The sequence below is a fragment of the Ascidia mentula genome, chromosome 1, assembly GCF_947561715.1.
Source record: "Ascidia mentula chromosome 1, kaAscMent1.1, whole genome shotgun sequence".
Lineage (NCBI taxonomy): Eukaryota > Metazoa > Chordata > Ascidiacea > Phlebobranchia > Ascidiidae > Ascidia > Ascidia mentula.
In genome coordinates, this window is record NC_138566.1 from 25,174,969 (window position 1) to 25,190,081 (window position 15,113).

General features: G+C 38.5%; 2 protein-coding genes across 3 annotated transcripts; both read left to right on the forward strand.

Moving 5' to 3' along the window:
* The first annotated feature begins 398 nt into the window (after window positions 1-398).
* Window positions 399-5,494, forward strand: LOC145906401 (2-(3-amino-3-carboxypropyl)histidine synthase subunit 2-like). 2 transcript variants are annotated; one of them, XM_082993819.1, is made up of 9 exons: window positions 399-546; window positions 1,240-1,370; window positions 1,756-1,976; window positions 2,258-2,448; window positions 2,628-2,818; window positions 3,210-3,408; window positions 4,007-4,166; window positions 4,218-4,385; window positions 4,632-5,494. In XM_082993819.1, the coding sequence occupies exons 1-9, from the start codon at window positions 418-420 to the stop codon at window positions 4,748-4,750; spliced, it is 1,509 nt and encodes a 502-aa protein (XP_082849945.1). In that variant the 5' UTR covers window positions 399-417; the 3' UTR covers window positions 4,751-5,494. The 2 variants fall into 2 exon arrangements, with proteins under 2 accessions (XP_082849945.1, XP_082849951.1); XM_082993825.1 differs by having other exon boundaries at window positions 2,261-2,448.
* A 621-nt stretch (window positions 5,495-6,115) lies between these two features.
* On the forward strand, window positions 6,116-15,113 carry LOC145890448 (alpha-amylase 2-like). Its single transcript, XM_082981527.1, has 14 exons — window positions 6,116-6,286; window positions 6,693-6,799; window positions 7,245-7,330; window positions 8,480-8,616; window positions 9,222-9,282; window positions 9,546-9,716; window positions 10,440-10,534; window positions 11,345-11,474; window positions 11,946-12,021; window positions 12,237-12,367; window positions 12,919-13,101; window positions 13,399-13,551; window positions 14,144-14,328; window positions 14,994-15,113. Exons 1-14 carry the CDS (start codon window positions 6,116-6,118, stop codon window positions 15,111-15,113), a joined length of 1,806 nt encoding a protein of 601 aa, XP_082837653.1.

Consider the following 15,113-nt stretch of genomic DNA (forward strand, 5'->3'; position numbering starts at 1 on the left):
CTATTAAATGGAGATGCAAATGCAAACATTATTGCAGCTTTCAGTTTACTGTTATTTTGCGCAATAACATGCGATATGAATCATCAATAAATATTAGGAATAAATGCGCACTGACAAAACCATCCTGGTTGCTAGATCTGGGTTAACACGATACAGATATATTTGCTTGTGACTGTGCAAATACCTCACGGGCCAAGGTATTTGATGCAACTTTTATTTACAACATCATTTGGTGTTGTTAGATTTAATAAAGAGTAGATGAAAAGAACAAAAATGTTTGCTGGGCAAAGTTTCAATGATTTCATTTTCATGCAAGCAATAATTATTTTTAATTTAAAATAGGGAAAGTACCCTTACAAAAATGCAAGTCAGAATGGTCTCAAACTTCGCAACTCAAGTGCACAAAGAAAGTGGAAAATGACTTCGGCTTTTAGTTCAAACGACGTTGAAGTACTTTCCCGTGGTATAGAAGTAGATGAAGCCGCACCACTTGCAACGACTTTGTGGGAAATGTATGAGATTTCACGCTGCGCAAAATATATCAAGGTTTGATTGTTAAACTGCTACTTGTGGAACGCACTGACGCATAAACCATAAAGTATTGTCTCCGAGCAACTACTGAAATTGAAAATTTTGCCACTCAGAGAGTTCATCTTAATTAAAATATACAGAAAGACATCACTATCCCTTCTCCTGATCCAAACCCTGACCACCAACCCTAACTCACTGGATACCCAAACTTTCCCAACATGTGGTAGGCCTATTTAGAGGAACCTTTTATTGCATTAAGGTGCTGTCTCATTAGGTACTGTCCAACAGCATGGAGAGTGGTGATTTAAAATAGCAGAAGTATTTTCACTCAAAAAGAAAAAACTTTTGTTCTTTTCTGGTGAAAAGTTTTTGCACGGAGGATTTTGTTTCAGCAAACGTTAATTGTGCAGACAATCGCACCGTTTTCCGTATGTTAATGTATTAGCTAATTAATATTGCATGGATTATTGGTAAATTTTCACTAAAGTGCACTGAGGATTTAGCGTGACATTTTTCCAGTCTGGTATGAAGGCACTGTTGAGATTTTTTGTTAAAAATTTTTCAACACAGACTTTTGGAAGTTTTCTCTCACCTAATCATATTTTAGTATTCTAATTCTTCTTTAGATTCGATCAAACCCTGTTATAATCAGCTGTAAATTCTTTTCGTATTAACAATCTCTTGCAATTTTATACACATGTTTTGCAGGAAAACGAATGTTTGAAAGTTGCCCTTCAGTTTCCAGACTACATGTTAGGAGATGCTGCAAAAGTTGCCACACAACTACAAGACAATACAGATGCTGATGTTTACGTACTGGCTGATACTTCATATGGAAGGTAATGGGTTACATGCTAGGAGATGCTGCAAAAGCATAATAATGGGGATGTATTGACGTTGCAAGTATTTTACTTTGTTTCCATATTTGAAACACTGTAATATTATGCACATTATTTCAATTATTTCACAAAAATATGTTTTTTTTATTTATGCTTGCAAAAAATTGAACCACTTAAAATGAGACAAATGCTATGATATCGAAGGGTAGTATTGTAATAAACTAACTGGAATATGTTAGAAATTAAAGGAAAATCACACAACTTCATGCTATGAGAACATGTCTTTTTGCAACATAGCTTTCATATAACGACAATAGCAGCACGGGAAAAGCAGTGGTTATAATGGTATGATTGGTAACATATACAAATCACCATTTTTTTATAGTTATGATGTTGATGAAGTGGCAGCTCAGCATATTAACAGTGACCTCATAATCCACTATGGCAAAGCTTCTGTGTTGGCCAACACAAAAACTCCAACCTTGTATGTATTTGGGAGAGGCAATCTTAATGTGGATCATGTGGCTGATGCATTCTCAAAGTGTTTTGTCGACAGAAATAAGAAAGTAATTTTACTTTCTGCTGTGTCGTATCTCAAGTCATTAGGTGAGCTATGTACAATTTGTTATCGCTTTTGTTTTTGATGCTAGTAGCCCCAAACAACTTGATATGCCACACAATTTATCATAATTTCAGTATTTTTTTATCTTCCTTAATGGATCTGGTATTTAATGAGAATAAAATGGACAAAAAGTAAACCACTAACATTTAGTTATTGTAGTTGCATTAATAATTATTGTAGCTACGTCACTATGTGGACTGTAACAGCCGTAATATTGATTTTACATTGAAAATTTGTCAATTGCTTTGCTTTGTTTTCATTACAGAAGAATTGTTTATCAAACTGAGCACAGAATACACCAATTTGTGCACAGCAAAGTTGAAGATTCCTCAACCACCAAAGTCCACCTCACCATCTGACAAAATTGATGAGGATTTTTGTACAAACTCCTGTCCTGATTGTACATGTGCTATCAAAAATCCCTCAAAGTCAACACAAGAAACAACTGACCAATCAGTAATGATTATTTAGTATCATCCTTTGGTTAGAAGTATAAATCACCAACAAAAAAAGCAACATAAAAGATGCAATATTAAAGGTGTACTTAAAAGGAAATGAAGCCTATTTTGTGCCTCTGGCTTTCTGTTGGTTTACCTTTCAAATTTTAGATTGAAATTTTACTTTGTACTCCATAGGTCTTCGAGTTTCAATCATTCAAAATCTCATTGAAGGAAGGTTTTGGTGTCGATGAATATTCACTCTTCTTTGTTGGAAGTGAAAAGAGTGAAATGTTGCGCAACTTCCAACTTCAACATCCAAACTGCCAGGGTTTTGTCTACAATCCCAATTCACTTGAATGCAACACACTTTCCACCACAACCAACAAGTAATAATGTGTAGATATTTTATTAATGACACAGATTTGTCTTGGTGCTTTTTGTGTACTTTTAAGTTTCCAAAAACCCTTTTTAAGATGAATTTCAATTTTTTCATGTCCATGACAGTTACCACATAGTTTTTTTTCAGTTCTTGTGTAAAAGTAACAAAATTAGGTGTTAGCATACTTCTGTTATATAGCCCTGGTTACCAGGACATCTGATGTTGTAAAAATAGTTAGTATCTCTATAACAAATGGCATTTACACATTAGTAATTTAATTGTAGGAGTTAATGATTTGTCCTTGGCTTCAAGTCAATAAAATGCTTTGTGGTTTGGGTGATTTGTCATGAATTATGTATATACAGTTACTAAAAATGAAAATTTTTTATACATTCCAGATTTTTGATGAAGCGTTATTTCATCACAGAGAAAATGAAAGATGCACAAACTGTTGGGATCCTTGTCGGTACGATGGGCATGGCTGGGTTTCGAGAGATCATCAAACACCTCAAAGAAATACTGAAGAAATCTGGCAAGAAAACGTACACCTTCGTTGTCGGAAAACTTAACCCACAAAAACTTGCCAACTTTCCTGAAGTGAGTAAGATGTTTTGACATATCTTGTGTTGACATTGTGGTTTATTAGATCTTGTTTAAATCCATTGACATCCCGAGAGGGACAAGGGAAAAATTTACCTCTGAAAAAGTAATGCCTACTTATTGAGGTAGTTGTTTGAAAGCACCCAGAAAAAGTAGCCCAAGTTCAAATCATGAGTACATGAATGTAATTCATAAAGGCTTTTGTGGATGTAACTTGAACTGTAACCCCAAAAATAACAACACATAATAGGTCTTTTGATACCAGGTTAAAAATTGTTGAATGCAGTACAAGCTACAATCAAACTTATTTATTGATAATCTAAACCTGTCATTTTCAAACATTTTGGCCATTCCACACTAGAACCTGCTAACCGTTGCTTATTGCTTACATGCTTTGCATTCTCAGTTAACTTAAAGGAAAACAGTATGATAACACAAGGCAAGCCAAGAGATTATTTTATTGTGTCTTAAACCTAAACCCACCTCACCGTTTTGCCCCTGTACCACCATTGGGCCTACTCCCCACGAGAACCCCTACCAAAACCTTCGCTTGCTGACATGTAGCCGGTATATTTATATAACCTGCTTGTTATAGATCGATATATTTGTGATGGTGGCATGTCCTGACGAAAGCATCGTTGACGCACGAGATTTCTTTAAACCGATAGCTACCCCGTATGAGGTTGAGGTCGCATGCAACGCTAACAGACAATGGGGAGAAACCTACGTCACCAACTTCACCGAACTACTACCTGGTAATATTTTGTTTATGTGTATAATCAGAGTAGATAATACAATTTAATCAGGTGGAAAACATTATGTCGAGTTCGCACCAAACAAAGAATCTACAATGTCGCTAGTTTCCGGAAAATTAAGGTCGACTTCCGTGGAAATACCGGAAACGTCATCGGATGACCGACAAGTGGACACGATAAGGGAAAAGGCTCTTAGTGTATTCCATCCTTTTTCATCAGGTAAAACTTAGTGGTTAGATCAACTCGTATGTCTGTGTTGTCTTCTACTAAGCGACATTCGCGTATGCACAACAAATTTGCCGGAGTCTGCGTGAACAATATAGCTTATTTAACTGCTCTGCAATTCGTTGACAAATGCAGAACAGTTATGTGAGGTATATTATTTGTCTCAAAAATTTTCCCCACCTGCCCTAGTTTACAAATTTACAAACAATGGTTGACAATTGATTAAATATATTTCCGCAGCACAATTTTACGCCGACCGAACTTGGCAGGGACTCGAACAAAAACTAGGCGAGACGCCGGTTGGTGGCGCCAAAGAGGGTCGAAGCGGTCTGCCGATGACTTATACCAACGAACTGTGACGTCCCCATGCTACGTTTTATATCCAAAGGGCGTGCCGATTGGCTTTTAAGTTGTGCAATTAAAAAAAAACTGAGCAATCAAAAAAAATGTGAATGCATTGCTTTTCCAAAAGGTTTTTCCACAAGCAAATTGCGAAGTGTTGTTGGACCTCTGCCTTGTGCGTTTTTTTGTATTGTACAAACACCAGAGTAAATGGTACTGACGTGACAAACAAGCTATTTGCTGTGGGCCACAAACTATCTTAAGCGCCCATTTTTGAAGAAAGCAGCAAACGCTGTTTGATAGACTTGCGTTTATACTAGTATTATTGTATAATATTTCCGCGGGATTTATTCGTCAAACCATTGTCGTGCAGCTTTAAGCTGCTATGAAACAAAGATACACTTTGTAACTCATTGCAATCAACCCCCATCTCATAGAAATAATATGTGTTTAAGTTGCGAAACGACCGATAATTCCGACACGTGTTGTGGGAATATCGTCACATGTTATTTGCGCGAGTCAGCTTTCTAACCAATCAGCAAGTTGAGGGTTCAAAGGTGAACTGTGCGTTGCCACGAAATGGGTTTAATTGAAGAATTTCGGCAATCGCGGTGTTGAGGATGTTTTGAGAAATGTTTCCTGGCAAAAACATCTTCTTGTGATTTGTAGTTGCAATTACACAAGTTTACTTTTGCACTGTATTGATGTTTTACGGGAGTATTTACGTTACCACTTAGGACATCAGCTGGATTTATTTGGTTGGCGCAAACTTCAACTTATTGAAACGTTTTGTTTGCAATTACAGGATTTTGCTTTTTCTGTCGCTTTAACAACAAAGAGGGTTTCGAAAAATAAATTCAAGTTATTGGAAATGTTTGCGTTTCGTTCATTTTTGCTGAGTAGCAATCTTCCACGTGAACAAACATTAACGCAGGTTCGTCAATTTTGAGCAACTGCACAAGTTCACACGCTCCCGTGCAATATAAAGGCTTCATTCCATAACGGAACCTCCTGTTTGGTTTTGCCAGGAAAATTTGTCTCGGTTCCCCGCGCTACAAAGAGAGGGAAGTAACGTGTTTAGGTCTGCTAAAAAAACACAAGATAGATTTGTAACAATAAAAACTAAAATGAATTAGCTGATAAACACTAGCTATGTTCGAGGTGTTTTTTTTTAACTGAAAACCGACTGCCCGAATTTTGGTCAATGAGACATTGCGTGCAGGAAATAATTAAAACAAGACTAAATACGCCTGGTTGGTCATTCGGAAATTCCCGTATTTAAAATACCCGGTATATCAGTTGAAAACACATTGCAGTTAATTCAACATCGCAAAATTTCTGTTTTTGGAAATAAGCACTTCAAAATAACTAGCTGAAGTACAATGCGGGTGTTGTTGGCGTTCTTGGGCCTTGTGGGTTCATGTTTGGCCCAATGGGGCACACAGTACGAAGGCGGAAGGGCCGGAATGGTTCATTTGTTTGAATGGAGTTGGGACACAATTGCTGATGAATGCGAAACCTTTCTCGGACCGAACAACTTTGCTGGAGTCCAGGTGATATTGGGGCATGTGCTACGTAGCGTTTAATGCTTTTCAGAAAAAAGATGCTTGATAGAAAGAAATGTTGCTTTAGTACAAACGTAAAAACCAAAAATACTTAAAGTATGCAAGAGAATTGGCAGCAACATTTGACAAGTCGCATAAAACTAATTTCGAATGTTAAAGTGTTGGCAATTCTCAAAACAAACATCCGTATCTGCTCGTATTCACAACCTGTTACAAGTCGTAGTGGGTACGATTATTAAAACATTGTATCTTTCAATGTTTTTCAATAAGTATTTACAGCGAAAATACTTTATTGATTTCATTTTTCAATCAATTCCTAACAAAATTACATGCCCGCGTAACACAAGGAATACGGGTGGTGAAGCGTAAAACCTAAAAAAACAATATCCGCCAGGTGTCGCCCCCGAGTGAGAATCGTATCGTCGGAGGCCAGTGGTGGGAAAGATACCAACCAATCTCGTACATTCTCACCACAAGATCTGGCAACAGAGATGCATTCGCGTGAGTTGATATTACGTCATAAGTTCGGGTAGTTGTTATGACGTAATTAAGCATTTGTCATTTCGAATCAAAATGCCCGACTCGATGACCTCTAAGGTTTTTATCGGTGTCCATGCCATGTTAATTTCTGCATGCATAGTTTATTCACGTTGTATTCTTTTGCGCAAAATAAACATGATTTGATTTCAAAGATGATATAAAAACTATATCCAGTTTCGGAAATAAGGTAATTGAAGTCAAACAAAGTTTTAAAATGTTTACAACTCGTCCCTTGGTCCAGAATCAAGTTCGATTTTCTCTTACTTCGTTGTTAAAAAACTCTCATGGCGAAAATTTCAGAAATATTCAAGTGTGGTGCAGATTTTCGAACAAAACTTGCACTTTGAAATAACGAAATATATGAATCGGAAGTATACAAGCAAACTAATGTTTGTGGTGCTCACAGGAGCATGGTGAATCGTTGTAATGCCGTGGGAGTCAGAATCTACGCCGATATCGTCATCAACCACATGTGTGGAGCGGGAGGTTCTGGTAAGCGGAAAGAAAAACGCTAATACCTATAGTCCTTCAACTCATGGGATGTTTTGCAAGTATTTCGTTGGCCTTAACACAAATACAGCCTTGCAGATAAACAGAACAATTCGCATTTCGTTGAGGAATTTGTTGCTAGAACGTTAACATTTACATTTCAATCATTATGATTGTAAATATTAAATGCAGCCCATTCTGTAGAAAAATTAATTACGTCCCACATCCGAATTCAAACATATAATCCATAATCAACACACATCGGTATTCATAAGGTTCACAGGCTTCGCAGCCAAGGCATTGCAGCCAAGCTTGATCAGCCACTTTTTCTGAAAAATCAAGCTTCCGGTGAGGTTTGAACTCACGACCCTGGGCTAATCAGGCACAAGGCACTACCAACTGAGCTACAGGAGCTCATTGGCTTCACGGGGTATATTGTGGCCAAGGTACACTGGTGCGCAAGCGCACAACTTGTCAGGCGACCTTCACATGCGTAGAGGATCTCCACCACCGTAATCAGACAACGCAGAAGCAATGCCATGCTTACGCATAGTAAGGCGGGATCGCCCCACTGCGCAGAATATTACAGCTGTGATCGCCAAATATAAAGGGCCTGCGCAGTGGGGCGATCCCGCCTTGCTATGCGTAAGCAAGGCATTACTTCCACATCGGTATTCTATATATATATATAACTACTGAAATTCCTAACTTTTTCTGCATGACACCAATATTAAATTGTTTGACGAAAAACTAGTTAGTCTGCTGTACGACTGCATAACGATGCAGTCAGTTGTTAATTACCTATCCACCAACAACATTATATGCGGCTTGTCGCAACCAATCATCTCCCAGTGCGACTGGCTGCGATCCTACGACAGACAGTGATTCTCCGTGAGAAGAAACATGGGCGCCCAAAGTGATAATCTTTGTGGTTTTATCGGTGCTCATTCCACTTTATTTCTGTTATATACTGTTCATCTGCGTAGTAGCTTTTTGCGCAAAAAAGTTGTGTTTTCGTATAATAGATGACATTTCTAAATCAGTGAACAGGTTTACAAGAATAAAGTTTCTGAAAACTATTTGCGACACACCAGCGTTACTTTTACAACTTCACTTTGATATAAATTTAACACGTTCTTTTACGTTAAACAGGCACAGGAACCGGTGGGTCGTTTTACAATGCGGACACTGAAGACTTTCCATCCGTTCCCTTTTCCAGCTTGGACTTCAACGACGGAAACTGCTACACTTCCTCCGGTAACATTGAAAACTACGGCGATGCCAACCAGGTGATTGCAAATTTTAATCGTTTGTTGAACGACCGCTTGACTAAAATGATGTCCAGACTTTTGCAAATCGTTTGATCGCTTCCATGCAGCACAAAAATGTAATATATTTGTACCGCAAGAAAAATCTGCCCATAAATTGGTAAATGGTCCATGCCGAAACCAGAAACCAATAGGGATAGAGTCGTAATATCCATCGAGTAGCAGACAGTTGCGCGCACACTGTTTCGGCCAGTTTACCGGCTATAGTTCAGCGCTATAACTACCATGTCGGGACTCATTGGTCGAATGCACACAACCGCCTGTAGCTTGTGACATAAGCATGGGAGAACATTTTATGTGGTACACAGGATGTTGAATGAATCACTTTACTCGAGAATATTCAATAGCTAAATTATTTGGTTCACATTATGGGATTACGCAGTACATGTGCAAAGCTGCACGCAAAACATTACGCAATTCAAGCACTGGTTTCTGTGACGTATGTTACAAGTTCAACCTATTGTGATAACGCTGAAAGTCCAGTTTATATGTACAAACATCACACACATTGTATCACAATTACAAACGCTTACTCGTAAACTGACCACAGGTCTATATTCCAAAAGGTGAGGAACTGCAGATTGGTTGCTTTGCTCGACTTAAACCAAGGATCCGATTACGTCAGAGGTAAAAACAACTTGCACAACAATAAACATTCTTGGTTACTGGTTAGTAAAACAACTGTGTCTAAGCGGCTAATATTTAGCTAAAGCAGAATGTATTACGTGCGCGTGAGAGTGTATTAAAGTAAATAAATTGCCTGGCTTGGGAATATACAAACTGAAAAAGAAAAAGATTTACTTTAAATTCAAGTGTTTTTATGGCAATTTAATCAGACCAAAAAATAAGCAAGAGTCATTGAGTATGAGTTAAAAATATTCTTTCTGCAGGAAAGATAATTGCTTTTATGAACGACCTGCTTGGCTTGGGCGTGGCCGGGTTCCGTGTTGACGCATGCAAACACATGTGGCCCGGTGACCTTCAGGTGATCTTCGAAAGTGTTAATGACGTAGCGTGGGGAGGTAGACCGTTGATATTCCAGGAAGTCATCGACCAAGGAGGTAAAGTCAGTTCACCGAGTCTCGTTTTAACTTTGCGATGTAATAAGCACTACCGGTCGATTGGTTGCAAGGTCAGCGATAAAACAGTGTGATGCTATGAACAAAACATATATTGGTTTTTGTTCTCCAACCAAAACAACTATTACCCAAGCACATTTCTGCAGCCAAAATTATGTCGCATAATACATAATATGGCAATTCATCTTCCGTATGTGAAAGGGGAAACAAATGCTTGCACCACTTTTAGTAAGGCCTATCTCAATGCCTTCGTTTGAACCCTGCTTTTCCGAATACGATAACTACCCCAAGATAACCATCATAAGGGTTTGCAGGCTTGGCAGCCCAGGCAATGCTGCCTAGATTGATCAGCACTTCTTTCGGACGGAAGTCTTGATACTATAGCTGTGATCGCCAAGTATCGACCTGCGCAGTGGGGTAATCCTGCAAATCATGCGATTGCATGATAGGTTACTGCATTACCCCAATATCATTTATAAAGTAACGAAAGTTTTGCTTCATTTCGGATGTTACATACACTTCAAGAATGGATCCTCGAGGGTTTTAGGCAAAATGTCACTTTGAATATATTTTTGTCAATGCTCTTTTGAGCAAAATGATGTCTGACAAACTATAACCTATGCTTTGCTAAAAACATTCATTTTCCTTTTAAATGTTCAATTAACTTACTGTGTCGTCATTTAAACCTCATCACAATTTTTGTAGGCGAGCCTATTACAGCATCCGAATATTTTTCCCTTGGACGTGTCACAGAGTTTAAATATGCAATCCAGATCCAGAACAGCATGAACAACATCCACGTAAGTTCCTTGTTTCGAACCACGTGACATTACCTATAGCAACGTCTATGTTGGCAATTTGTGAACGTACCCCTGATTTCATACCACTAAACTTGAAACAGGATAACTCATAACTGTAATCAAATGACGTATATCAAAAATATCGACACTTACTTTTACGCAACACTTTTACCAAAGCGCAGTTCGGCGCAGTGACGCTCGTATGTGTTGTTTCGTCTGATTCCATGACTCGCTGGCCTGTTGTCCCTCCTTACTCTCATCTGCCCGCAAATGGACAAGCAGACCACAGTGTGTCCGACTTATTTATTTGACTGTTGCTTTAGTATATTAACGGGTTCGGTGTCGGGCTACTATTTCCAAGAAATTTGCCGATTATATTGAGATTATAAAAATTAGTTCATACAAGTAAACTTTCGCAAGATTACCTGAATTTCGCAAAAACACGAATATAAACAGTGAGGTCAAAATAAGCTCCACAAAAATCCTGTTAATTATAGTGTACGTTGCTTGAATGGACTGGTATTGATATATATTTTGAGATTACGAAAACTTCATGCTTTATATAACCACATTGCTGGGAATACAGCGATCAGTCAGTTTAAATTAAAGCTTTTCCCGCTAAAATTGAAAGCATTTTTCCTGGCAGCGTCAGCAACAATTTGTTCAGATAGGTCATAGACATGAATGGGTCTTACGACTTGAGTCAGTTGAGAAAGAAAGTGCGCCCGGCCAGTAAACGTTAGAAATCATCTGCTACGCGTGTTCCTTTATATTGGCAAGCAGGAAGATGCAATTTTTTATCTTTTTAAGAACTTAAAAACTTTCGGTGAATCGTGGGGGTTGATGCCCGACGGAAATGCTCTTGTCTTCCTCAATAACCATGACAACCAGAGAGGACACGGAGGCGGTGGTGGAGTTATCTCATTCGAAGATCCGTATGGTAAAATACGTTGAGAATTTATTCCCGTTCATTTCAATTTTATTAACAATGCCAATGCTGCGGATCCTATCACAAACTGCTAACAATTTCATTTCGAATAATATTATACTAAACCTTGCGTCAAACGCTTTTTGAAATTGACATTGAAGTTTTCCTTTGTGTCACGCCAAACAAGTGTCGCTGGTAAGGTTGATTTCGTCAAGTGCAAATGTATTCATTGAGATTTCTAACAAACCTCTACTTTGTCAAGTACCTATCAATAACTTGAAAGTGTAAGGTATTGCTGGGCGAACAAACGAGCCTGAAACTCAGCGAACACAAACGCAAATTGCGTGTGAACAGGTCAATTAATACAAGTTTAAACATTTACGTAACGACATGCCCCATATTTTGATAACAAACAGCTTGGTGTTGATTTATTTTGGTTCAATTTGGACACACAAACAAATTTGCTTGTATGTTTGTTTGCAGATTTGAAAATCTTCACCGCTTTCATGATGGCTTGGCCTTACGGAGTCCCTCGAATTATGTCCAGTTACTATTTCTCGTGAGTTTCATTCATTTTTTCGGGTCAAAATAATAGTGATGTGGTTTCCCAAGAAATGAATTTTGCGATTGTTTTTGTTAATCTTTAAACACACCAACAATTGCAAAACAAAACAATAAATAAAAAAATATTGATGTTGCTGTTTTTATTCGACTGGCTTTTCGTCAGTTTTTATTGCTAAAAGTATTCCGAATTTAATCCTATCTTGCCATCAGCGATCCCGATGAAGGCCCCCCTTCCAGTCAGAGAAGCATCAACGCCGACGGAACCTGTGGAAATGGTTGGGTTTGCGAACACAGATGGAGACAGATCAAGAACATGGCTGCCTTTGCCGCCGCTGCAGATGGTAAGAAAAGAATGTTTGCATTAATGTACAGACAGAACTTGCAGGCATAGCGTTGGTGTACCGGGATTCGCCACCAAACCCAGATACTGTAAATTGTTGCAGGTTGTGTTGAAAGGTGCAATATTTTTTTGGTGGTAGGGCATACGAATTGTGTATATTACACAAACTGCTGTAATATAATTATGGGGTAATATAAAAGTCTATAATCGTTATAGGATTACTGCTTCTAAGTTTGCTTCTCTGTTTGTTTGATTCATCTTTCTTTTGATTATAAACATCGTAAACTGGTCACAGTATTTAGATGTCAGAAAAAAACGCTTTAGAGATGAATTCTATTTGAACAAATCACAGAAACTGATAACGCCTCTTAAGGCTAAATATATTTTTCTGTTATTAAACATACTGAGGTGTCTGCTTGATTGATATTTTCAGATTACACAGAAACCTTTGATACTGTTATCAATCGACAGTCTGCCATGGTATCTTGGTTCACTTATCCACTTTACTTTCTATAACATTTATCATCTTTTGAGAAAAACTTATGTTTACAGGACAGACGGTTAACAATTGGTGGGACAATGGCAACAACCAGATTGCTTTCTCTCGTGGCAACAAAGCGTTCCTCGCTATTAATAAAGATGGTTACAACCTGAACGAGTATCTGCAGACTGGTTTGCCGGCAGGCGATTACTGCAACGTCAACGCTGGTGATTTTGTTGACAACGCTTGCACAGGTAGTGATACATTAATTTTAGGATAAGTGATAATCGTATAGTAAAAGTATTGACACAGTGAAACATGCGCACTTATGTTTGAATTTTGTTTTTTTCCCTCGCCATCGAATTGTTGGTCCAAATAATTTGCCTCTGAAGGCCACTTCTCCCATTTGTTTCACTTGCATTGCTTTTGGCCCTAACATTTTTTAAATCTTTTTTCCAAGCATATTACGTATTTAAATACTTTGGGCACAAGAAATTACCGATCTTGACTACACAAGTTATTTTGTTTTTTATTGACTTGTTTGCATTCAGGTTCTTGCGTAAGTGTGGGTTCTGATGGTAAGGCCAACATTAACATCTCACCATCTGAGGATCCGGTTGTTGCTCTCCACGTGAACGCACCATGCAACTGTCCAACTGGCGACTGCTCGTCAAGCACTGCACCGCCCACTGGTGGCGGAGGAGGTAGGCGATTTTTACCATCAGGGTGTGATAATTTTTTTTGGCAACAATGGTAAAGCGCCCGACGCATATACCAGTAAATAAACAAGATTGGGATTCGTGTCCGGGATATCCTAGCTTGAAATCCCAGTGTGGTTTGAAAAAAAACACCTTACACTGTCACCTTTAGCCCTACACCATACTTGTTTTTACAATTGTTGTTAATTTTATCATTTCAAATATGACCAAAAAACTGATTCAGATGTTTGGCACTTAAGAACTCAAACGTTTAAGTTACGTTGTAAAAGGTTATGCTAGTTCCATTTAACCTTCTAATTCACCAACGAATGCTTACCGTGACTAGGAACGAATATTTATTGGTTAATTTTACCACGTCCGGATTCCAATCTAAGACTGTTCATGTTCAGCACGTGCTTTTTGTGTGTACTGATATGATTACTGAAAGTGTTGTGATCGCCATGTTATCGTTTGTATAGTTTTGGTTTTCGATCCACACATGGGATACAAAAGCTACTTTCACACTTTACTGCTGCTACTCTTCGACCAAGAGTTTCAAGTGGTTAACATTGTGACGTAGAACGAAACTTCTGTTAAGGAACCTGTACTGACTGCGGTAGCTGCACCCAGAAGACCGATTGTGGCTACATGGGAATCGATGAGTACGAATGTGAAAGCCAAGGATGTCTTTGGTGTCCTGTAAACAGCGGTAGTGACCCCTGGTGCGTCGAAAGGACGACCTCCAGCGGTGGGTCGGATGGCTCTCCTGGCTGTGTGGTGAATGTAAGTGCACAAGAACACATCATGATTTTTTAGAATAATACGCAGACGGTACTGCAGCTCAATGATTACGTTATGGGTCCTTTGCTTTTGTATAATTTTATAAAAACACCGGAACCGTAGCAAAATTGGATACCAAGCAGTTCTTTGCCTATAGTTTGGAGTTGTTTGCTCTTCACTGTGGTTGATCTCTGTTTGGTACCTAACTGGGTCCCCAACGGATTGACGTTGATGACTAAAAAGTACCACAAAGTAGAATCTTTGCCTGCTCATTTTAAAGTTGGTTCACTGTTACAGTTACCAGCTGCACTGATGATACCTAATAGGTCGTAAGTCGAAACTGTGTGCAGCTCCTAATGATTATGTTAACATGAATGTTAAAGATCAGTGATAGGGATTTACCAGTTAAATTTATTTCCGTTAACTATATGGCATGGGATAATTTAATTTTTTTAGGTGAAATATATGTTAATGGTAATGCCCGAGAAAACATAACAGGAGTACACTGATCACATCATAAAAAAGGATCACGAACATTTCTAACGACGTTGGTTATTACGTCTAAGCTGCTGAAATCTCAGTCGCTTATTATCAACTATTATATTTAGTCTTGCAAGCGGTCTGTAGTTTTACCGCACGGAAACTGATGAACATTCATATTTTGTCAGGATTCTTCGAAGCAAGACTGCGGATACCTCGGAGTTGACCAGTACGAATGTGAAAACGAAGGATGTTGTTGGGCGGAATCCAACACCAGTGGCATCCCCTGGTGCTTCTACCCCGCATAG

Coding starts and splice junctions, on each gene's coding strand:
- LOC145906401 (XM_082993819.1), top strand. CDS start 418: ATGACTTCGGCTTTTAGTTCAAACGACGTTGAAGTACTTTCCCGTGGT. Junction 2,449..2,627: donor AAGAAACAACTGACCAATCA/GTAATGATTATT, acceptor TGTACTCCATAG/GTCTTCGAGTTTCAATCATT. Junction 4,386..4,631: donor ATTCCATCCTTTTTCATCAG/GTAAAACTTAGT, acceptor ATATTTCCGCAG/CACAATTTTACGCCGACCGA.
- LOC145890448 (XM_082981527.1), top strand. CDS start 6,116: ATGCGGGTGTTGTTGGCGTTCTTGGGCCTTGTGGGTTCATGTTTGGCC. Junction 6,287..6,692: donor ACAACTTTGCTGGAGTCCAG/GTGATATTGGGG, acceptor AATATCCGCCAG/GTGTCGCCCCCGAGTGAGAA. Junction 12,368..12,918: donor CTTTGCCGCCGCTGCAGATG/GTAAGAAAAGAA, acceptor TTATGTTTACAG/GACAGACGGTTAACAATTGG.